General features: G+C 40.0%; 5 protein-coding genes and 1 long non-coding RNA gene across 11 annotated transcripts in view; 2 read left to right on the forward strand and 4 right to left on the reverse strand.

Annotated features, from left to right (window-relative positions):
* Positions 1 to 1,781: 1,781 nt before the first annotated feature.
* Positions 1,782 to 8,997, reverse strand: LOC145233251 (uncharacterized). Of its 4 annotated transcripts, none has more exons than XR_013861053.1 (2): positions 2,128 to 8,997; positions 1,782 to 2,047 (listed from the first exon to the last, which is right to left on the reverse strand). XR_013861053.1 is itself a non-coding variant. In XM_080097960.1 (2 exons), exon 2 carries the CDS (start codon positions 8,312 to 8,314, stop codon positions 4,094 to 4,096), a length of 4,221 nt encoding a protein of 1,406 aa, XP_079954086.1. In that variant the 5' UTR covers positions 8,315 to 8,710; positions 8,791 to 8,997; the 3' UTR covers positions 1,782 to 4,093. The 4 variants fall into 4 exon arrangements, 2 of the variants coding, with proteins under 2 accessions (XP_079954086.1, XP_079954073.1); XR_013861052.1 differs by having other exon boundaries at positions 1,782 to 1,904; positions 1,969 to 8,997; XM_080097960.1 differs by having other exon boundaries at positions 1,782 to 8,710; positions 8,791 to 8,997.
* LOC145208344 (uncharacterized) lies at positions 2,502 to 3,044 on the reverse strand. Its single transcript, XM_080078905.1, has one exon. The coding sequence runs from the start codon at positions 3,042 to 3,044 to the stop codon at positions 2,502 to 2,504; it is 543 nt and encodes a 180-aa protein (XP_079935031.1).
* Positions 3,051 to 4,025, reverse strand: LOC145208480 (uncharacterized). The gene has a single exon (XM_080078957.1). The coding sequence runs from the start codon at positions 4,023 to 4,025 to the stop codon at positions 3,051 to 3,053; it is 975 nt and encodes a 324-aa protein (XP_079935083.1).
* Positions 8,998 to 11,494: 2,497 nt separating the features above from the next.
* LOC145228227 (potassium voltage-gated channel subfamily A member 2-like) lies at positions 11,495 to 19,260 on the reverse strand. Its single transcript, XM_080093232.1, has 6 exons — positions 19,150 to 19,260; positions 15,824 to 15,876; positions 15,225 to 15,421; positions 13,456 to 13,637; positions 12,150 to 12,792; positions 11,495 to 12,064 (listed from the first exon to the last, which is right to left on the reverse strand). Exons 1-6 carry the CDS (start codon positions 19,179 to 19,181, stop codon positions 11,648 to 11,650), a joined length of 1,524 nt encoding a protein of 507 aa, XP_079949358.1. The 5' UTR covers positions 19,182 to 19,260; the 3' UTR covers positions 11,495 to 11,647.
* LOC145204273 (uncharacterized) lies at positions 17,497 to 18,269 on the forward strand. Its single transcript, XR_013853467.1, has 2 exons — positions 17,497 to 17,776; positions 18,062 to 18,269. It is a non-coding gene; the product is annotated as an uncharacterized LOC145204273 (long non-coding RNA).
* Positions 19,261 to 22,518: 3,258 nt separating the features above from the next.
* Positions 22,519 to 22,955, forward strand: part of LOC145223363 (TOG array regulator of axonemal microtubules protein 1-like) — a 118,712-nt gene continuing 118,275 nt past the window's right edge. For 2 of the 3 annotated variants that reach the window (XM_080089782.1, XM_080089797.1), the window contains exon 1: positions 22,521 to 22,542. The gene's annotated coding sequence lies outside the window, so the exon portion shown is untranslated. Of the gene's footprint in view, positions 22,543 to 22,955 lie in introns of all 3 variants that reach the window. The other variant, XM_080089788.1, reaches the window with a different exon arrangement.

The following is a 22,955-nucleotide window of genomic DNA, read 5'->3' on the forward strand; positions in this document are numbered from 1 at the left end:
TAACACCAAAAACTAGCGGCACTGGAGTCCGGTTCACTTTAGGTCAAGAAGGTAACGTCAGGTCAAATGTTTGAAAATGCTTGTTTTTAACGTTATTTATGATTTTAAACCTTCACCTGACCCGAATAGCCCTAATCGCCGAAATTTCTACAAGTCTGCAAAAAAAAGATAAAAATTAAACGGGATTTGAACCCAAAAATCATGCGGATGCGGCATTGTTTCTTCCACTACACTAGAGCAATAGTCGCATTCTAGCGGTTTAAACAACAATTATAAATTATCATAACCTATTTGTCATTTGACCTAAAGTGAACCGGACTCCAGTGCCGCAAGTTTTTGGTGTTAAAGTATCTACCCAAACAAAACCAGAGAGAAGCCAGCGCCCAATCGCTTTACGCTAAAACTAAAAAAGATGCGATACTGAAATTTGCACACAATATTCTACGCTTTTAAAGCTTTTCAGCGCACAAACTTTCGAAAAAAAAATATTTTTCAGTTATTAATACGTGTATTTTGAAATTAATATTCAACGATATGAACGTCATAACGCCAAGGGTGCTCCATATAATGTATTGCAAAGTTTTCTCCTGAACACAAGCTTCAAAATAAGCCCAAACACAATGTTCTAGCAAATCGGAATCGTGTCCAAATATTAATAACAATATGCCATATTCACCAAAATCATATTCGATGTGCGCTGGCCTTAAAAATTTAACGCAGCTCTTTGAAATTGACAAATGATACTCCTTACATTCATACCTTTAAAATAAGCCATCACTCGAGCTTCTAGCAACAAGTTGGCTTTGCCAAATTCGCGGTTAATAATTCATAAATAATATCCAAATTCCACCCAAACAATATGCGATGTGCGCTGGCCCTAAAATTCACCGCTGCCCTGTGAAATTTACATATGTTATTCTCTACAACTATACCTTTAAAATGAGCCATCACTCGAGCTTCTCGGTTTTGGGTTGTCGGTTATGACTTTTCATATGCGTATTAGGTGCCGATTCTGATTTGCTAGAAGCTCGAGTGATGGCTCATTTTAAAGGTATAGTTGTAGAGAATAACATATGTAAATTTCACAGGGCTTTTCATATTAATTTCAAAATACGCGTATTAATAACTGAAAAATATTTTTTTTTTGAAAGTTTGTGCGCTGAAAAGCTTTAAAAGCGTAGAATATTGTGTGCAAATTTCAGTATCGCATCTTTTTTAGTTTTAGCGTGAAGCGATTGGGCGCTGGCTTCTCTCTGGTCCAAACATAGTAACTCAAGGCAGATTGACTGGTTACTACGCAAGCTGTCTTCTGATTGGTTCAATGAGTCGACTACGCTGATTGGTGAAAAAGTCACATGACCCGGGAAAACCCGCCTTTGTGATTCGCTTAAAAAGCCCTGTGGTTCGAATTCGGAAACATTTTGGAAATATGCTCACGGTAGAGCAGGGGTCTCCAACACGCGGCCCCCGAGACAGTTTTCCGTGGCCCGCGGAATCATTAGCAAACGAAAAAAATATTGATATCTCGCGTGTTCAACAAAATAAAATTGATGAAACTTTAACTCACACCCATTATATGACTACGACTAAGTTCAAAAAATTCAACCTTTGTGACACATAATTATGACGAAATAATGCAAACTTAGTCGGATCATCAAAGCGTAAACTTCAGAATCCGTTCAGTTCTTTGTGTTTGTAGACTCTGAACGGCCGACCTGCAAGGCTGAGCCTCACAAAGGGGTTTGTCACGTTGAAACACGCCCCGCCCTTTCCCACACAAATCACACTTCCCGAATCACGTGTAATAATCCACAGCGACAACAGCGGCAACAACCACAACGTCGTACACAATCAGGAACGGACAGAAACAGGGTTGAGAACGAAACGGGTACGGGAACGGTTTTCTAAACAAGAAAACGAAACACATTGACATATGTCAACGCACAAAAATGCCAATGACTAACTTACCAACTATTTTGCGACACAGGTCAACAGGTACAGTACACGTATCAACAGTTGCAAGACGATGAAACAATCGCTGCAATCACTATAGGAAAATACAGCATGCCATAAGTCACACATAAAGCCATGAATTAATTTAGGTCACAAATCGAATTAAACACTCACCGACAATCACGGTAAACAGCCTTCACTTGAAGATTAATTAGTCAGTCGTCACAATATTTAATTTAGCCTTATTCGTCTCTAAAAATGCAACACAAACGAATTTACTTAATGCAGTAATAAATCACCTTACTCGACCACGTTGTACAGTAAAATGAACTAATCATTGCAACATACAGACAAAGGCCTTCTAATTTTACTGTTACGCACATGGCGATTGTAACGTCATAGCAGGGGAATAATGAGACAAGTTAATCATGCGTAACTGAACGTGGAGATGTAACATACCCCCACCTAAATGTATGACCCGGGTAAATACATTTCACACACAAACAAACATCGAACGTTCAACGAAATTCAATAAACAAAACAGCACACTAAGCATCACTTTCAGCGGCGACAATCAAGCAAAGTTTTGCAATCGGTCGTTTGACACGATTGTATCGCGTTTGCACAAGCACCGAGCGTACAGTTCCCGTTTTATCGGGAAATGTATCCGCAACGCGACCCATCAACCACTTGGAGCGTGGCTGTGAATCATCCACGACGAGAACCACATCGTTGATCTGGAGATCTCTCCTCTTCTGGAACCACTTCTGCCTGGAAATGATGTTCGGTAGATATTCGCGAACCCAGCGGATCCAAAATTGATTCGCCAAGTACTGCACTTGCGCCCAACGGCGCCGCACGTAACAGTCCTTTTTGTCGAACAAGCCAGGAGGCAAATTCGAGTTGCATCTCATGAGCAGGAGATGATTGGGTGTGATCGGCTCATCATCGCGGGGATCAAAGGTGACAGGAATAAGAGGACGCGAGTTGAGTATTGACTCAACCTCAACAAAAAACGTTGACAATGTTTCGTCGGAAACAACTTGCTGTGTCATCAGAGACGTCAGAATTCGCCGGATGGAGCGCACCATTCGTTCTCACGCACCTCCCATATGACTGGCTGTCGGGGGATTGAACGACCAACGAATTCCGCTTTGTTTCAGGTACTCCTCAATGTGAACTTGGTTCCAAGACTGCAGTGATTCTCTCAGTATCCGTTCTGCACCGACAAAGTTCGTCCCATTGTCGGAATATATATTTACAGGATTCCCACGCCGACCAATGAAGCGACGAAGCGCGTCGATGAACGAGTCTGTAGATAGGCTGTGGGCAACTTCGATATGGACAGCTCGAATTGATAGGCAGGTAAACACTGCCCCGTACCGTTTCACGATGCTCCGTCCCTGCTTAACTGGAAAGGGACCGAAATAATCCACCCCTACGTGTGAAAACGGGGGCTCGTCCGGATGCAGTCTTGCTGAAGGAAGGTCTGCCATCCTCTGTACTCCAGCGGAAGCATTTCTTCTCTTGCAGAACAGGCAATTCCCAATCACTCGGCGTACGGCTACTCCACCTTTAAGTATCCAAAACCTTTGGCGTAGCGACGACCAAGTGTGGCCCATCCCAGAATGTCCGACAAGACGATGATGTCTCTCGATAACCAAGTCAGTAAAATGACACGAATGTGGTAGAAGAATCGGATGTTTGGCATCGTACGGAATGAAAGCCTTTTCTAGTCGACCACCAACTCGAAGCACGGAGTTAACAACCATTGGATTTAGTTTGAACATGTGACGTTTCACAGAGGTCTTGGAAAGAGATCCCTTCTCCAACGCAGCAAGCTCAGGGCTGAAATGCTTTCGCTGCACATATTTAATCAACTCCAGTTCGGCAGCATTTAATTCTTCAACGGACAATGATCCACGATTATCCACCACAGCTTTGTCACGCCGAACACGCGACAGTAAAAAATTCTTATATCGTAGCAGCCATGCGATACTCTTTTTCAAACGATGCAACGAAGAGTACCGATGGATGATCCTCTCAACAATGGTCTGCTTCTCTACAACCATATGTATGGAGACTTCCTGCTTTTTTACGGGACTGAACTCAGCAGGTAAATCGGGTAAAACAATCGGACTCACGGGCCAGTGATCCTCAGACTCCAACAAAAACTGTGGACCACGCAACCAGTCGTCACTAACGCCTCTGACGTCAAACCACGTGACGCCTCGTCCGCCGGATTGAGCTTTGAAGGAACATGTCTCCAGCTTGAAGGATCGCTTTGCCTTTCAATCTTTGCAATTCGATTAGCAACGAACGTAGGGAATCTCTTCTTCGAATTCCTGATGCTCTGTAGGACGGCAGTGGAGTCTGTCCAAAACACAGACCGATGCACTGGCAAGCCAAGCTCTCGTCGCATCATTTCATCTAGCTTCACGGATAGAACTGCCGCTGTCAGTTCCAGTCGAGGAATTGACACTGTTTTCAGCGGCGCTAGTCGACACTTGCCAACAAGAAACACGCAGTGAACACGCGAACCGACGTCGACTATCCTCAGATAACACACAGCTCCGTAGGCCACGGAGGAAGCATCTGCAAAGTGGTGTAACTCCCAACTTTGCACATCGCCGAAATCACCGGGCTTAAAACAACGAGGAAGACACAGGTCATGAAGCTTCGGTAAACGCCCAAGCCATTCGCTCCATTGTGTTGCTTCCGATTCCAAAATGCAGTCGTCCCAGCCAACTCCACGTTTGCACAAACCTTGGAGTAATAATTTGGCTCCAAGCGTGCACGGTGCAACGAATCCAAGAGGGTCGTACAGTGAACTCAATGCAGAAAGAAGTCCTCTTCGAGTCTTCGCCGTTTCAGGAAGGTTGACCTTAAATCCAAACGTATCTTCGTGCACGTTCCAGTGGACACCAAGCACTCTCTCTGTGACGTCATCACTCAAGCTTTTGTTTCGCACTGCCTTTGACCTCTCTTCTTCAGGAATTTTTGACAGAATCTTCTGGTTATTACTGAGCCATTTTGTCAAGTGGAATCCTCCGCGTGACAACAAATCTGAAATCTCTTTGGTCATTTGAATTCCCTCCACTGTAGATGCAACCGAAGTCAGGCAGTCGTCCACGTAAAAATTTCTTCTGACGACCGAAGACGCTTGTGCATTGAAATCTTGACCAAAATCCAAGGCTGTTTGCTTCAAGCAAAAACTCGCGCAACTAGGGGATGAAGTCGCCCCGAACAGGTGCACAGTCATTTGATGCGCTGTTGGTTGATTTGTCAAATCCCCTCCTGGCCACCACAGAAATCGCAAGGCGTCCCTGTCCTTAGGGGTAACACGAATCTGGTGGAACATCGATTCTATATCGGCCACCAAAGCGTACCGCTCTTTGCGAAATCGAGTCAAAACACCCACCAAACTGTTTACGAGATCCGGGCCCTGCATCAGCACATCATTGAGGGAAACGCCCTTGTGCTTTGCAGCGCAATCAAAAACTACACGAACCTTGTCTGGTTTACGGGGATGAAGTACAGGATGGTGTGGTAAATACCAGCAAACACCATCAACCGATTCGATTTCTTCTCGAGGTATCTCTCTTGCGTACCCTTTCTCGAGGTAGGACTGCATTGTGCTCACGTACTTTTCCTTCAGTGAGTGATCCTTCTCCAGGCGTCGCTTCAAGTACGTCAGCCGTCTTTCGGCCATTGGCTTGTTATCTGGCAAACAAGCTGAGCTTTCTCTCCACGGCAACGGCAGCTCATAGTGACCTTCCACCATTTTCACGTTCTTTTGCATGACACCATACGTCTTTCTGTCTTCGCGCGACGTGGGGAAATCTAGAACAGCAGTTTCGTTCCCAAAATCTGTCTCCCACAGACTAGAGATTTGCTTCTGTAAAGAGCTGTCTCTAGACTTCACGAAGTTTACCTGATACCTCGATGATGCACACGGAAGGAGTGAAGGGCCAAATAATGTCCATCCAAAAGGTGTCTTGACAGCAAACGGTTTCCCTTTTGGACCACGACGCATCTCCTCAATGAACAAGGCGTCTGGATTATCCAGACCAATCAGCAATGTTACAGTTCCTTTCTCGATTAAGGGAAAATCCAAGTCACGTAAATGTGGGGCACCCCTTAATGCTTCTTTGCTAAGAATCGGATTAGGACGAACGGGGATTTCACCAACGGTTATTACTTTAGGGAGAAATATATCATCTCCGCCACCTACTGGAGAAACAGAGAAACTCACTGAAACAGCCGTATGCTCTTTGGCTTCATCTGTCAGTGTTTGCAAAACAATCTCCTTAGTTTCACCTTTCATGCCCAGGGCTTTAATCAACCTTTGGTTACAGAAGGTTCCGGTAGAGCCGATATCCAAAAATGCGTAAGTTAAAACCTTCCGGCCTTCGTATTTTACCTCAACCGGTACGACACACTGATACACGTCGTCGTAACCGCATTCGCCGGGCGTTGCTACTGAACATGAAGCGACCTTTTGTGGTTCAACCGGTGTCGCTGGTGACTCTGGCTTTGCGGCTGGGGCAGGCCTATGCAGCAATGTGTGGTGATAGTGACTCGGACAGTCGTTTTCTTCGCAGGCAGTTCTCGCTTTACATCGTCTAACACGGTGACCTGGAGTAAGGCATCTGAAGCACAATCTCTTACGACTGACAAATTCCACACGTTCGGAATACGTTTTACGTTTAAACTCAAAGCACCTGGACAAATCGTGAGCCTTACCACAGAACAGACACGTAGCGGAAGTAGTCGGTCTCTCTGCCGGACGCTGCCGAACTTCTACTGGGTTCACAACGTACGCAGACGCTCTTGGCTTTCTCATCGGTGGACCAGGATCCTTGTCGCGCCTAGAACCCATAATCCTACTTCCGTAGAGGGAATTTTCCACCTCAGCACGCTCCGAAACAAACTGAATAAAGTGGCTAAACCCGGCTTCACGATTAGTGCGATGTAGAACTTCGACTGATCGCTCTATCCATCTTTCCTGCAAGCGATATGGCAACTTGTCAATGAGCTGCAGCATGGTGTCAAGTGAATTAAGACCGGCATATTCATCAATATCCTCCAGTGTAGTGAGACATTTTTCCAGCAGATCTGCAAACTGCATTAGTCGTTCCGGTTGATCTCCTTTCAAGCGAGGACTCTTCTTCAAATGCTGCTCACAGGCATTTGCGATAATGTGCGGCTGTCCGTACTCATGAAAAAGCTTTTGACGTGCCTGTCGGTAACCCTCGACTGGCCTTTTCGTCAAGTGATCAATTTTCGGTCGCACTTTGTCATCACAATGTTGCAGCAGATAAACCAAACGCAAATCGTCAGAGTGAACTTTAGTGGCAACGTGCGCTTCAAAGTTGCGAATGAACGTCCAGTATTCCATTGGATCGCCGTTAAATGACATTATCTTCGGACGCGGTAGAAAACGTTCATCTGAGCTGTAGCGAGGTTCCTGCGCTACTATGGGATTATTCCTATTTTGACAATCGTATTGCGGAGTAGCATAGATAGGAGCCTGATGACTTACTTTAGGCAGCTCCTGCCTATCACAACGCGGTACAGGTTTTGGACATTCGTTGACCGTTTGTACAAAAGGCCTCTCAACGGTTGGCGGACAAACGAATTCCGCTTCAAATTTACCTTCCCATCCGCGAGCTTCGATTTCGGCTAATTCGGCTTGACGTTCTACCTCGCGAATTTCGGCGTCGGCAGCCAACTGGCGCTCTGTCTCGCGCAAGTTCTGTTCTTCATTACGCAAATTTTGTTCCTCATCACGCAACTTACGTTCTTCATCCCGCAACTTACGTTCTTCATCCCGCAACTTTCGTTCTTCATCACGCAACTTATGTTCTCCATCACGCAATTTCCTTCGTCGCTCATTCTCTTCCTCCTGTCTTTCTTTGGCCTGACGAAGTTTTGCGCGAGCCATCTCAAACTTAATTCGTGCTTCAGTTCTGCGGACGCTGGAACTCGTACTCGCAGAAGTAGGGCAACTAGAAGTGCAACTTTTTGCCGACTTTTTTGAACCAACTTGTGGCGGTGGGGACGTAGCAGGCTGTGCCTTTTCGATCCATTCAGCAACCCTGCTATCAAACTCCGTCTTCTCTTCAGTGTATCGCTTTAGCAAATCCTTATCAAGATCTTCATTTTCAGATAAATTTGAAGTTATATGCTCCACAAGAAGTCGGTATCTTTCATTTGTAATTCGCACCGATGTATGTACAGAAACTAAGTTATTGAGACTGACCATTAAACATTTCGTTCGGGTGTAGGCTTCTTGCAATGAACGTTGCAATTTGACGAGCTGTTCACCCTTATCCTCTTCAATCATGTCGGAAATCATTTTTCTTCACCTAGCTAACGAGCAACAGTTGAAAACTTCTTTATGTAGACTCTGAACGGCCGACCTGCAAGGCTGAGCCTCACAAAGGGGTTTGTCACGTTGAAACACGCCCCGCCCTTTCCCACACAAATCACACTTCCCGAATCACGTGTAATAATCCACAGCGACAACAGCGGCAACAACCACAACGTCGTACACAATCAGGAACGGACAGAAACAGGGTTGAGAACGAAACGGGTACGGGAACGGTTTTCTAAACAAGAAAACGAAACACATTGACATATGTCAACGCACAAAAATGCCAATGACTAACTTACCAACTATTTTGCGACACAGGTCAACAGGTACAGTACACGTATCAACAGTTGCAAGACGATGAAACAATCGCTGCAATCACTATAGGAAAATACAGCATGCCATAAGTCACACATAAAGCCATGAATTAATTTAGGTCACAAATCGAATTAAACACTCACCGACAATCACGGTAAACAGCCTTCACTTGAAGATTAATTAGTCAGTCGTCACAATATTTAATTTAGCCTTATTCGTCTCTAAAAATGCAACACAAACGAATTTACTTAATGCAGTAATAAATCACCTTACTCGACCACGTTGTACAGTAAAATGAACTAATCATTGCAACATACAGACAAAGGCCTTCTAATTTTACTGTTACGCACAAGGCGATTGTAACGTCATAGCAGGGGAATAATGAGACAAGTTAATCATGCGTAACTGAACGTGGAGATGTAACAGTGTTTACTGTATAGGTTTAGCTCATGGATGAGGAACGTTTACATTTATGAAGGCCAGCCAATATTTTATTGACACTTGAGTAGGCCGCATAGATAGAATGCTTTAGATGCCGAGGGCAGTGGTTTCCAAACTATTTCATTTTCACAACAAACGTTTTGTAAAATTTAAAAATGGGATCAGCGAACCGTTTAGCATAACTGGTTGCTGTAAACCAGGGGTGGGCAACCTGCGGCCCTTCATTAAAAGTTGTGCGGCCCGCAGAGACGCTTGGATTTCAAACGAGTCCAATTATTACATATTTTTGAGCTGAATAATGCGCCTGATGCTAGTTTTCTGCGATCTGGCAAAATGTGGCTAGAATCAAATACGAATTATACTTGTAGTTGAGCATATTTGGTAAGAAACAAAGCAAAATCACTTTGTGTTATGCACATGTGCGGCCCGCGATCCAATTTTGACATTTATAATTGGCCCTACAGTAAGAAAGGTTGCCCACCCCTGCTGTAAACGGACTTTCTGTAACAGAACCAGCTGAAAAGTATGAAAAGAGTTTTATGATAGTACCGGCTGACAAAAAAATTGAATCCCACCACTGGCTAAAGCCAATGAAACACTGTAACAAAACGAAATCTGAGCTGCTAAAAGTAATTTTCACCCTTAACACTACAGATTTTAGGATTCACTTCACCTACATATTATTTGCTTGGTTACGCATATCAATGATCTAAAAGCGGTTTCTGACATAACTTACAAGACAAAACTAAGATTTGAAATTATGCGCAAACAATTGCGTTCATTGTTTCTTGTGATGAAATAAAAAGGCCATGATCAACACGCAAGTAAGATTGTAAAGAAACGACTTATACAAGTCAACGAAAATAGCGCCTTCAACCACAAAACGACCAAAGACAAGGCCTTTAAATGCATTTTGACATATGAGGGCACAACCGCTGGTATAAATAGACAAAAACAACTTTCACTATCTATTAATTATTTCTGGTTTAACCATTTTATCAGTGTTTGTTTTGTTTCAACCAGCGGTTCTGAAACTGGGGTCCGCGGTCCTTTAGGGGTCCGTATAAGGCAATTTAGGGGGGACCGCGAAAAGGTTGAAGTACTTTTATAATCTTATTTTGCGCCAGTTTGTGCCACTGAATAAGTTTAAACCACATTAGAATTGAGAATCGACTGTCCCCAATTGCTAAACAATTGCATAAAAACTAACCAAAATGTAATTGGTCGCACACAATCGTAATGTTTTTTGTCTTGTTTCTGGTGTCACATGCTGTCTTTGGATCATTATTAAGCACAATTTTGCATCACTGGCTAAAATTCTGCAATCAACTTTCGTTTTTCTGAAATACACATTCAGGCTTAAGGACAGCGAGCCCTCGAAACAATGGCAAAGGGACCGTAGTTTGAGAACCTCTGGTTTAAACTAAACTTATTGGTCTTTTCTGATGTGCGCAGTGTGTTAGTTTGACACATACAAATTGTGTGTGCACTTTCTTGTGTCTGCATTAAAAGTGTTTTTGGGGAAAAAAGCATTTTATGTTTGATAAACGTAACAATATCTATGTGTTTGTGCAGTACTGGGTTCTTCATACGGTCCGTCGGTCGGAAGCAGTCTACCAAGTTCTTTTTTCAGTCCCCTAGGTCTCCTTTGATTCTATACACCAATATTGAACGTGTTTTGTCGAAACCATACAAAACAACAAGTGTTGCCTACTACGAATCCTTAGCATGCTTCTGCCATTTTGAGCACGTTGTTCTTTCGGAAATGCCACGTAAGCTTCACACGCAATGTCGTTGGACTCGCGAATTTATACATTCAACCGACCACATTGTTGTTGCTCTTGGGATTCGAGCCTAAACCACAAAAATGAAACAACCACATATTCGCCGTAATTTGAAAATATTTTGGCATCTTGATGTTTTTTGGGTTGCTAAATTTTCTTTCTTTTTACAAAGCCAATGTTTTTCAACCGCGGGATTATAAATTAAATAGGCTTTGCGGGCTATAACATAAAAACAAGCAAAAAATCCTGACCCATATACAGACATAATACAAAATCTTGATCGAAATTCGTTTCCGGGAGCGCCCGGGGTTCGAATCCCGGAAAAAAAATCAACCTATTGAATCCCGCTGGATAGAAAATATATAATTGTACGGAATTAATTATACCGAAAATTAGCCCAACAACGTTTTAAGTGGGGATCAAGAGTTCCTAATTGTGCTTACTGTAATTGTTACCTGTAATCGTTTTATGCTTTTTATAACTTTCTTTTTTGGTGTCAACGAATTCATTTTGTTGCAACGATACCAAACACCTGCAAATCTACGTACAAAGATGAAGTAGAGAAAAAAGATGGTAAAATCCTAATATCATTTTGCTTTTTTCATTCCCAAATGCGCCTGGCATAAATACTTGCTGAAATGTGCTTGAAATGTTTTGTTTCATGTTGAGTATAGGCTGTGAAAGTGATGTGAGATATTCGATTATTAAATTAGTTTTAAAAATAAAACAGCAAGACTATTTTGACATCTGATAGTAGACGAAAATTAAACTGATTTTATACATCAGTTTCTTTAGTAATTGTTCGTTGCATGTCAACAACTTCATCAGTTTGTTCACTCAGCTTGTAGTTGTTGTATATAGAACCGGGATATTCATCTTTACCCGGGTTGTCGCATGTAATTGAGAGAAAAGCGGAATATTGATCTTTAATTAGGTATTTTTTCTTTTCTTCGACGTTTGAGACATGTGAAGTATCGTCGGAAATTTCAGTTGCACCCAACAGCCTTGGACAAGAGGTTATATGCTTATAATCTACTTTATCGTCGAGATCCGTTTCTCGATGGTAGAAGTAGTTAAAGTTTGAAACGATTACTGGCACTGGTAATGCTATAAATAACACCCCGACAATAGCACAGAATGATCCAACAATCTTTCCTGCTAACGTTGTTGGTTTCATATCACCATATCCAACCTGGAAACAGGAAAAGAAATTAGCAAGGTTTGGTGGACAGTTAACGCTCGTACTGATAAATACAAGTCAAACGAAAAAATATTACCGTCGTCATGGTTACGACTGCCCACCAGAATGCTTCTGGTATGGATGTAAAATCAGTTCCACTGCAGTCAACTTCTGCAAAGTAAACAGCCGACGAAAAAAGTACCACCCCAATAAACAAGAAGAAAATTAGAAGTCCAAGCTCACGCATAGACGCCTTTAACGTTTGACCAAGTATTTGCAAACCTTTGGAGTGACGTGACAACTTGAAGATACGGAATACTCTCACTAAACGTATTACACGTAGTATAGCAAGAGACATGCCTTTGCCACCTTCGCCATTTTTTCCAGTCGATTCGTCGGTTGCCAAACTAATGAAATATGGTGCAATTGCCACGATATCAATAACATTCATAATATCTTTCCAAAACTTTATCTTGTTTGGACTACAAATAAACCTGATGAAGACCTCCATACTAAACCAACAAATGCAAACTGTTTCAATTATCCAAAATGGGTTGACACAAGTAGTTTTCCCGACACTAGTAATATTGTTGTGTTTGGTGGCAGTTGGTTCACTTGAATTTCCGCAAATAGATTCAAAAACCGGCAATGTTTCAAGGCAAAACGAAATGATTGACAAAATAATGACAGATACTGACATAACGGCTACCATGCGAGCTGAGGTTGAACTTTCCGGATATCTAAAACAAATTAAATAATTTAAAAACATATGTCGGAAACTTTAGACCAGGGGTCACCAAACTTTTTTCACTGCGGTTCACATAGTTTTCATACCCTAGCGACGTTTTACCAAACTTAACCCGCGAGGCGATTTTTACAGGGGCGCCAAGATATGGTCTTTCTACAAACCCGTTTAAAATCTGGTGGTGCGACTGTTAAACTGTATAGTTAGTCGTATATTCAAAGCAATGCTTGTATATTACGTCACAAGTAACCAAAGAAGGCAATTGTTTGCGCACAGTTAACACTTGTTTGTGACGTAACAAATTGTTTTTAGGTTAATCCTGGGCGTTGTAATCCTATGTAACCAGGTAATATCAATTTTATATATCGCGACAGGAGAACTTTCGTAAGGAGTAGATATATTTTTGAATGTTACAAAGTTATCAATGCGATTTGGCAAACCTAAAAATTCGGTCGCGGGCCCGATAAAATGACCTCCGAGTCCGGCCCGCGGGCCGTAGTTTGGTGGCCCCTGCTTTAGGCCAACCCCAAAAATTTTATCCGTTCATAGCATATTGTTAACATCTCATACTTAAAACAAAAGTTTAATTCACAATACATCTCCTTTAAAGCTGTGTTAATTTTGTTCCAAAACAATTAAATCGTGTAAGTTTACGTACTCAAATAACAACCAGACATTCCTTTGTATTTCTGAACTAGGCAAAGGTCGAATTTCTTCCTTGATATAGCCCTCTTCATCTTTGTACTTCTCAATAACTTTTTTGCCGAGCTGATAAAATTTTACTTCCTCTGTAAATACTTCGACAGGAACATTGGCAGGCCTTCTTAATCTGCCACCACTCTAAACATGTGATTACTATAGTGTGTTTTTCGTCAATAGTGGTACCTTTCAAGGTGACGGGCCGAAGGTTGAGAACCACCATACCGGGTTTTGTCAAACGGTGTGCGCCATTACAATACCCAACGCGATGTGTATTTATTAAATCTAATCAAGCAAAGCAAAGTTGTTTTTTTGTGCAAAAAAATCTTTAAACTTATAGTGCAGCGGTTCTCAAACTGGGGTCCGCGGTCCCTTAGGGGTCCGCCACGCGATTTCAGAGGGACCGCGAGGAGCTTAAAGTATTTCTACAATCTTATGTAATATGCGAAATTGACAGAGACAAACGAGGTTTCTTTGACAATAGGTGGTTCTTTGCTTCATTTTCAAGTAAAAAACAGAGGCGATTGTTCGCACACTATGTTTCTATTGCTTTAGTCTTGTTTGTGACGTAATAAATTTCCATTGAAACACTCCCACACAAAGTGATCTTACGAAGCTGAACTAAATTCATTCTGGATGTGGTTATGGGAATGCTTTCGATAGGAATAAATTGACTTTTAGTTTGGTAACAGGACAGTTTTATTCTGCCAAGGTATTTCAAATTTCATGAATATATTTAGCCTGGACCGCGAGTGCTCGAAACAATTGCAAAGGGACCGTTATGACATAAAATTAAACAAGTTTGAGAACGGCTGTTATAGTGGAATGTTATTTGTTATCGGTTAATTCGTTTGTCTGTCAGTCCGTTATAGTTGCCCATTGACCAACATAGTCATTAATAAAGAGGTGGACATGAGGTCAACTGGACATGTAAAACAATTTTTGCACATTTTCACTCAAGGTTTTAATAAAACTTGAGCCTCAAACCATCGGGTTTAAGGTCTTTTTGGTGAAGTTTATTTGGTTTAGGTCAGGGGTGGCCAAACTGCGGTTCACGAGCCGCATGCGGCTCTTATTGTGGCTTAGATTGGCGCTTTAAATGTTGCACATAAATAATTGCAAATTTAGCCAAAAAAACGTTGTTGAGAAATGACTGCAAAAAAGAAAGATAAACAGGAAATTATAACTTTAAAACAGAATGGAAGGAGGAGTTTCCATTCATTGATAATGGAGGTAAACCTGTCTTATTTGTCAAGCTTCGCTCAGTCATTACAAAACTATAACTTGAAACGTCGTTACGAAGCTAAACACAAAAACTTCCCCATCATATCAGGCTAATTTCAAACACCTCGCAGCCCAGGTGGAGACACGCAGTATCACCACACAACAATCATTATTTCATAGCGTACACTTCATTGTGAGTGAATGAATTCGTTTTTGATTATTTTTGTCTTGTGGCTCTTTTGAAACTAAGTTTTGTGATATGCGACTCGAGCATGAAGCAGGTCTGGCCACCCCTGGTTTGGGTATTTTAGTTTCAAAAATATGGCTTTTTTTAGAATGATTGTGACTTCATAACGTTCAAAGTCTGTTCTTTGCAGACTTACAAGTTTTTTATTGAAGTCACCCAGTTTTGTTGTCGAATTTTAAAATTTGTTTTGTGTCTTGCAACATTTAGAATGTAGAATTAGCAGCCTATGCAAATAAATATTGCTTTGGTTAGCTCACCTGGTAAAAGTATAAAATAGCGTCAAAGGCAGGTCTATTTCTGTCAAAAAAATATTCCTCATGGAAAGGATCATAGTATTTTTTTCTTAATTCTGTGTTTCCTAGCAACGATTGTGGGAATAGTTGTAGAGTTCCATTTTGAGTCTCATATCGCATTCCAGCAACATTGATGATTACTTTGTCAACTTCACCCGCAACTAAATTAACACATTGCAAAACGTTTGTGAATTGTTGCCAACATTTTTGTCGTTATTTTGCACATAACTTGTGCAAATTTCTCCAGCGGTTTCCCAAAATTTGGACTTGCAAATATATGGCTATTTTTTGGTATTTAAATGAAACACTTGCGGTCTCTTAAAACTACTTAGCGGTCACCCAAACCAAACCTTAAAAAACCCTGACCATATCTATAAGATAATAATAATAAATTGCACCACAATAGGCCACAACTGTGAATTCTGAACAAAAAAATAGCCCAGTATAGGCTACATATAAGCTTATTTTTTAAAATGAAGAAAATAATGCCTTGTTTTCGAATTCTGATACTAAAACCGTCCCCACAAACATTTTTTTAACGTATTGCTATTAGTGCATCTCACCATTGTTTTCGTTGATTCCTGTGGTTGTGTTGTGATTTTGGAATTTAGGCAACCTGTTACAAGCAAAAACACGTATCTATCATGTAATCCATTAATATCCTGAATAGAAATAGTACTAAACGTCTTCTAACAAGACTGAGTAATTTTTTTATCCTTACAGTATAGTATGAATGTTTCGTTTATGCATGTCGAAGGATAGTATAATTGACATATAACATATATACACTTCATATTACCTACAACAACGGCCAAACATTTACTGGCAGACAATTGTTTGTTTGACTGCATAAACAAGGCACTAACCAAAACTGGTTGCAGTTTTGGTACGTTTTGTTGCTTTTTCGCCTGCACGTTTCTTCAAAAGCAAAATTCCTTTTTCATTTTCTTTACCTTTTACGATTATTTGTACGATACCGCTATAAAAAACCTAACCCCGGTGCCACTCTTCCACCGCCTACTCGGCGCCTATGCCAATGAGGCAATTTTCCGTGGCCCGCGGCATCATTAGCAAATGAAAATATATTTGTATCTTGCACATCGCGTGTTTAACAAAGGAAAAGTGATGAAATTTTACCTCACACCCATTATATCACTATCTTAAAAAATTAAACCTTTGTGATACATAATTATGATGAAATAATCCGAACTGAGTCTGATCATCAAAGCGTAAAAACTTCAGACTCCATTCAGTTCTTGCGTTTACTGTATAGGTTTAGCTTTTGGATGAGGAGCGTTTACATTGATAAAGGCCAGCCGATATTTTATTGACACTTAAGTAGGCCGCACAGATTATTTGCGGCTCCCAACTACTTATTTTGCGGCTCCCACCAAACCCTAGAAAACCACCAAAGATTGCTATTTTAGCTTTCAAAGTAATAATCTTTGGTGATTTTCTTAAAGCTTCGTTTTTTTGCGGCTGCCCGCAGAAAATGGCCCCGACAACAAAAAGTTTGAGAACTACTGACCCAAATATTATTTGCTTGGTTACGCATATTAATGATCTAAAAGCGGTTTGTGACATCACAGACAAATCTAAGATTTGAAATTATGCGCAAACAAAGGCGTTTGTTGTTTCTTGTGATGAAATAAAAAAACTTTGATCAACACGCAAGTAAGATTGTAAAGACACTATACCTACAGAAAGTCAACGAAAATAGCGCCGTCGACCACTAAAAATCCAAAGGCAAGGCCTTTAAATGCATTTTGACGTATAATGGCCCATGTGGCCCGCGGCTTCAACGCAGTTCAAAAATTGACCCTTGTCAAATTTTGAGTTGGAGACCCCTGCTTTAAGGCCCGTTCACACCGGACGTAGCGTAGCGAAGTTGAGCGCACTTTTCGCTACAATGAATTTAAATGGGACTGTTCACACCGGATGCAGCCTTCGCCGGGGCGAATTCGCTGAGGCTTCGTGAGCGTAGCGAAAAAGTTGGGCAAAGGTGCCTGTAAAGTCGTATTTTTTTGCCAGAAACTTTGCCGAAAACTGTACAGTAGGCTGGATGAAGGTTTGAAAGTAACGACTTTTTGTTTGTCAGTAAAAAAGAACAGTTGGCTGTTTAAAAAAATGTAAAACTATTAGTTTATTTTTTTAAATGGATAAAAATCCTCTCAGAATTTGAAGGAAGTGTTTTAAACAAATTGTAGTCAATTTAAAATATATGTAATAATTTAAATAATGAACGTATAGTCACTGTAGTTAACTAATATGTGTATGTGAGCAAACCTGCAGCTACAAGAAAAATTATCTGTGATATTAGTTATGAAAAATGTTTTGTTTAGCAGGTACAATAAAGACATCTATTTGTAATATAAGCCAGGTATTTTGTCAAAACAAAACTTGTTTTAATTATGAAAAAGTAGTTTCAATGTATGTAAAGTAAGCTGTTTTTTTTTCTGGTTCCTTATGACCAAGGATTCCCATGTCTGACTTGATTGGATTTACCAATACCATACGTAGGTTTGTATTGTGTAGTAACATGTTTGGTATATATCAGTATCACTAATCAGTATAAGTTTTGTAATGTTTTAAAATGTTGGCATTAGTATACTTTTTGCCTTGTCATTCACATGTTGTTCTATCAAATGTTGGTAAATTTTGTGGCTTAGTTTTGTTTGTCATGTGTAGTAGGAGAAAATAATATGTAAAAAGTAGTTTTAATGTTTTAATATGTATAAATGCTATACCGCTATAATCTTTTACACCTAAATATTCTTCAAAACTAGAGTGTTGTTATTTAGATGTAACTCAAGATCCTGAGATTCCTGATGAAGTGTCATTTCTTGAACAAGGATGGTGGAACTAAGCCTACATCAAGGCCCATGTTGTGAAGTGTACTGGTTTTAAATTAAAACATCAGAACACTACTATGCCAATAAAAAAATATATATTCAGTATTTCAAATGGTTTGTTGTTAGTTATGATTCCAATAAAATGTTTCTGGCTATGGCATTTTGTTTCCATGTTGTAAATGAAAAGTTACCATGAAGTTTTGCATGAAAAGCCAGGTATTCAATCAAGAACAGGACAGAAATTGTACTTAATAAACAGTAGTTGGTTCTTGTAACATATGTTTAATGACATACAGAATCAGGATATTGCAAGATGTAGCAAAGAGAAAATCACAAAATGTTTTCCTCATTCATTTTGGTGATTCAAACATTTTATTACTGTACAGTGTACAGTAAACGTGTACCTATGTACAGGGAATATGACGTCACAATTTTAATTAATTAATTCAACAGTAGTTAAATAAACATGATTTAAATTATTTATTGACAAAAAAACATTCAATGGCATTTATTCATTTGGCAAACTTTTTTGTGTATGCGACGTTTCCTAAAGAAGTTGGCCGTTCGCCCAGCTTCGCTACGCTACGTCCTGTGTGAACCCTTCGCTCAACTACGCTACGCTACGTCCGGTGTGAACGGGCCTTTGAAGCTAGTGTATGGCGGCTTACACTTTTAACAAAACAATTTACATGAACTTTTAGCCCCACTTTAACATCAGTATATTTATTTTGCACCAAATATGCAAAATTATTAGGCAGTATAGCTTTCACTAAACCAATTCGTCTATGTTAGTCTGATCAACCACACGTATGATTTTATCATGGTACATTTAGTGTAGAAGAATGTATCTTTCCTTGCCCCGGCGATTACAAAACTGCACACCAATTGCTGCACTACAATTAAGAAACCTTTGCTTACCCATTTTCGGATTTATTACATTTTATGCAGTTATAAGAACCACTGGGATAAAGAAACTATATAAGTGAGCATGAATGTTTATGATAACTTATGACAACAGCTTTTTTGTCTTTTCTTACCTTGTACGTATGGTATCAGTGCTTCCTTCCATCTATTTAATGAAAACAATTTTGTACATCGCATGCACAGAACATGCGTTTTCGGAGCAAATATATTACCGAAAAATACTTAACCTTTTAAGTCAACCAGATAAAAACATTCCATTGTTATTGTGTTAGCTACCTTATTGAGCTTGGGGATTGTTCACTTAACCAACGACAAAAATTGCATTCTACTGCAGCCTATACTTCTTGGAGCCTGTAAGCGCAGCCTTTCACTCGAGGCTGTCATTTATTATTTAGAGGGCAGTTTACTTTCTACCAAACACACTTGAAACAACCAAGAAACAACGGTTATAAGTTGAAATCAGTTAATATTTGTCATAAACAATATACAACTGCGAAAACAATTCTTTACGATGTGTGTAGGCCTTTTGGATTTTAAACATTTTTAAACTCTATCTTGTAATCAATAGTTAATGCCTAATTTCTGGTTTAACTTTAATTTGGTAAACCATAAACTTCATAGATGAAAACTTGTTAATATTGGCCATCTGTTATGTCAAAATTTAACAAAAATTTGTTCTCGCAATCAATAATTTATGGAACGATTCACTTGAAATTGCCGCCCGATCTTGTTCCAAGCACTGCAGTTGTAAGGTGCAAAACTTTTAGGCCCTATCTCGAACTCAAAGAAACCATTTCTTTATCGAATAGAGAAATTTTGGTTTGTTTGCAATTGAAATTACGTCATTAAAGTGACAAAGTTAATTGACATTCAGGCCCGTACCAGGCCTGATTTTTTCGAAAAAATAAGCTCAAACCCGACCCGACTCACAACCCTGGTGTAAGACTTCTACGTTTGTTTTACATCACGTGTTGTCTTACACCTTATTGTTTTTCAACCAAGAAACGTTAGTTGAAAGAACTAAAATAAGACCATAATTCACTGAAGTCCAAATGGTGGAAATGTCGAGAAAAATGACCAAGTTGGTTCAGTTTCGACACCATAAAGTTTTGTTGATTTCAGGTTACACAAACTGTTGAAAATAAAATTAAGCCCAACTGTAAACTTAAATATGTAACAGACATACAAAATTGTACACCATGCATGGCTTTAAGCATTCCGAAATGTGTTTGTTCACGTGTGTGTGATTTTTGAAATGCCGTTCTTGAGCCATTGTAGTAAACGGTTTTTGGTAGACACCTGTGTGTAGCTGAGAAGCTGCGCGCCAGGAAGCAAGTCACTGGCACTTGTGTTTCGTCCGCATACGAGTTGCCTTACAGTCAACAGATACTTTACAACTTTTAGGGCATGTCCGTTAATTTTTTTGACAGGGTTGTTTTGGCCAGAGGTTCCACAGAAAAGAGATCAGTCAAGCAGTCGAGTAAAACCAATTTTGGTTACCATAAACTTAATTATGGGCTCGCCCGCTCGGTGCTTTGCTGGTTTTCTGTACCATTTTTGGTCCAGGACACTTGACTCGATAACCCAATGTTTGTTTTTTCGGTGTCATTGCTGTTTACTTAACCGTCAGCAATGGAACTGTGATGATGAAGTGACAATGCAAATAAAAATTTTACTTTGACTTTCTAGCCAAAAGTGGCGAAAATGTTTTGTTCTTAATAGAGCCACAAACAATTTATATAGCTAAAAAGATTACTGAGGTTGATTTTGCTTCAGTGTTTGCAAGAAAAGTTGACCGACTTGTGCAAAATTTTAAAGTTAACCTTATTTGTTTCATCAGATTACTTCAAATAAGTTAGAATTCAAATAGTCAAAGCGGGCAGTCAAATAAAACCGACGCCCAGAGACGTATTTTGACATTCGTTGTTGGTAATTTCAAACACCCAAAGATTTTTTTCTTTGAAAGAAAGGTTATTTTTGTCCAATTTCGGCTGGTCATACAAAATCCGGAAATCGACCCCGAGTAACGTAAATTTTTTTACTGAATATTAATGTTCATATTGCGTCACAAGCCGCACGTCGTAAAAGTTAAGAAACTATGTTTTAATCGGCGCATTTCTGACACGTCCATCAATTTGCCTATGAGTTTGAATTATTGCGCGCTTTCTGTTAATTCCTGTTCGATATGACGTATAATAATATGGCGCAGTGGCAGAACGTGGATGTGCCCGATGTGGTACGATGAAATGCACACTTTTGGCCTCTGGAGATTTACAAAATGCACACATCGTAAGTACATTTGGCGCACAATGATGCGTACAATATACAAATGAACGCTTCCGCCCACAATACTTTGGGCTTGGGGCTACTAATCGATACCTTGGCTTTTCATTTTGGTGAAATAAAGGTTTAATTTTCTAGTTAAGCAATGTTTCAATCATAACAGTATTGGCTACAAGACCAGGCTCGGGGTCGAACCCTGTTATTTTGAGTTCAGATTCGGCTTGGGTTTCCTATTAATTGGTTTGTAGATGTTCATTGGACCCGGTTTGGGTTGTAAAATAGACTGTATATATAGGCAGAGTTGCCATCGACTTGAAGCCAAAAATAAGGACAACCGCAAAAATATATTTTCGTACGAAACGAAACAAACATTATGAACAAATAGTTGCCTTTATATGAGCAATGACACACCATATGCAATATTTGGGCTAGAAAACAATCTGTTGCAGCAACTCCTTGTTTGTAGAAAATACTTCGTGCATCTCACAACCGCTTAGGTCTAGGTTTACTTGTAGCAGGGATTTGACCAGTAATTGTTGAAAATAAGACAAAAGAAGGACTTAAGTCAAAAATAAGGACATTTCTTAGAAATAAGGACAATGAACTTTTCTAAGACATAGCCCTTCAAAATAAGGACAAATCTTAGAAATAAGGACGTTATGGCAACCCTGTATATAGGCTACATTTTTTGGTTCAATTTTGGCAAATTAGCCGATCCTAATCCCTTGCCTAATTTTAATTCCACCCATTAATGACAGTATGAAACTCCAAATAGATTTTGACTGATGCACAGCGCGACATCTAATAATGCGTTAATTTTGGACATACTTTATAAAGCATGAAGAGATATATCTCACGCATAGTTTAATGCAGAGCTGCAAGTCGGGAAGGGCTGTTTGTGTATGTAACGCGTATTGTTAGACAATTAGTAACAAACAGGCATTGTTACGCGCGCACACTGCAAAACGAACCAGTAACCTTGTGCTTTAACCTGCGGACCGCCAGTTTACCTCTTTAGGTTTCCTGGTACAGAAGCGGTTGTAGCTAACTACTAGAAACTTTCTCCGTCGGTACATTAATTTCATAGTGTCAGGGAAAATCCTGACGTATGGCAACCCTTGTCTAATACCAGTTCGACTCCCGCATCAAGAAAAAAAAGCGCCGCGACAGCTACACGCGACTATTGTCGCGACCACCGCTGTGAAACGATGCCTTGGTGACAGGTACGCTAACAAATATTTGGTAAAGTCTGGCAAATTTTGTTGTCAAAAATGCTTGGCCTAGTTGTTCATTGTAGTAATTTTGAAATGAACTCATTAAGAGATATTTAGATATACACCATGAATGTTCCAGAAAGACCATGGTTATTATAATCCTGTGACCTAGTTATCACATTTTATGGATGGTTTCTGTGTGTCCTAAATCTTTTGTTGCAGACTAGGGTTTCTCGATTTCTCAACTTTTTTGATTTCTGGGAATCTTGACATTTTTGTTCAAGCAGAGTTTTTAACAAAATCCAACAATTTTTTTATGCGCAATGGGAACATAATTTTTGCACATTGTTGATGCCAAGCTGGCAAAATATGAAAACTGTAGATCATGTAATACAGGGGTGTCAAACACATGCCTGCAGGTT

Source organism: Phallusia mammillata, chromosome 1, assembly GCF_965637545.1.
Source record: "Phallusia mammillata chromosome 1, kaPhaMamm4.hap1.1, whole genome shotgun sequence".
Lineage (NCBI taxonomy): Eukaryota > Metazoa > Chordata > Ascidiacea > Phlebobranchia > Ascidiidae > Phallusia > Phallusia mammillata.

Excerpts from the sequence above, each read along its gene's own strand:
- LOC145208344 (XM_080078905.1), bottom strand. The coding sequence starts at position 3,044 with ATGGTGCGCTCCATCCGGCGAATTCTGACGTCTCTGATGACACAGCAA.
- LOC145208480 (XM_080078957.1), bottom strand. The coding sequence starts at position 4,025 with ATGGTTGTAGAGAAGCAGACCATTGTTGAGAGGATCATCCATCGGTAC.
- LOC145233251 (XM_080097960.1), bottom strand. The coding sequence starts at position 8,314 with ATGATTTCCGACATGATTGAAGAGGATAAGGGTGAACAGCTCGTCAAA.
- LOC145228227 (XM_080093232.1), bottom strand. The coding sequence starts at position 19,181 with ATGGAAGGAAGCACTGATACCATACGTACAAG. Across the intron at positions 12,793-13,455 it reads AATGTCTGGTTGTTATTTGA|ATATCCGGAAAGTTCAACCT; the intron begins GTACGTAAACTT and ends AATTTGTTTTAG. Across the intron at positions 12,065-12,149 it reads CAGTCGTAACCATGACGACG|GTTGGATATGGTGATATGAA; the intron begins GTAATATTTTTT and ends TCCTGTTTCCAG.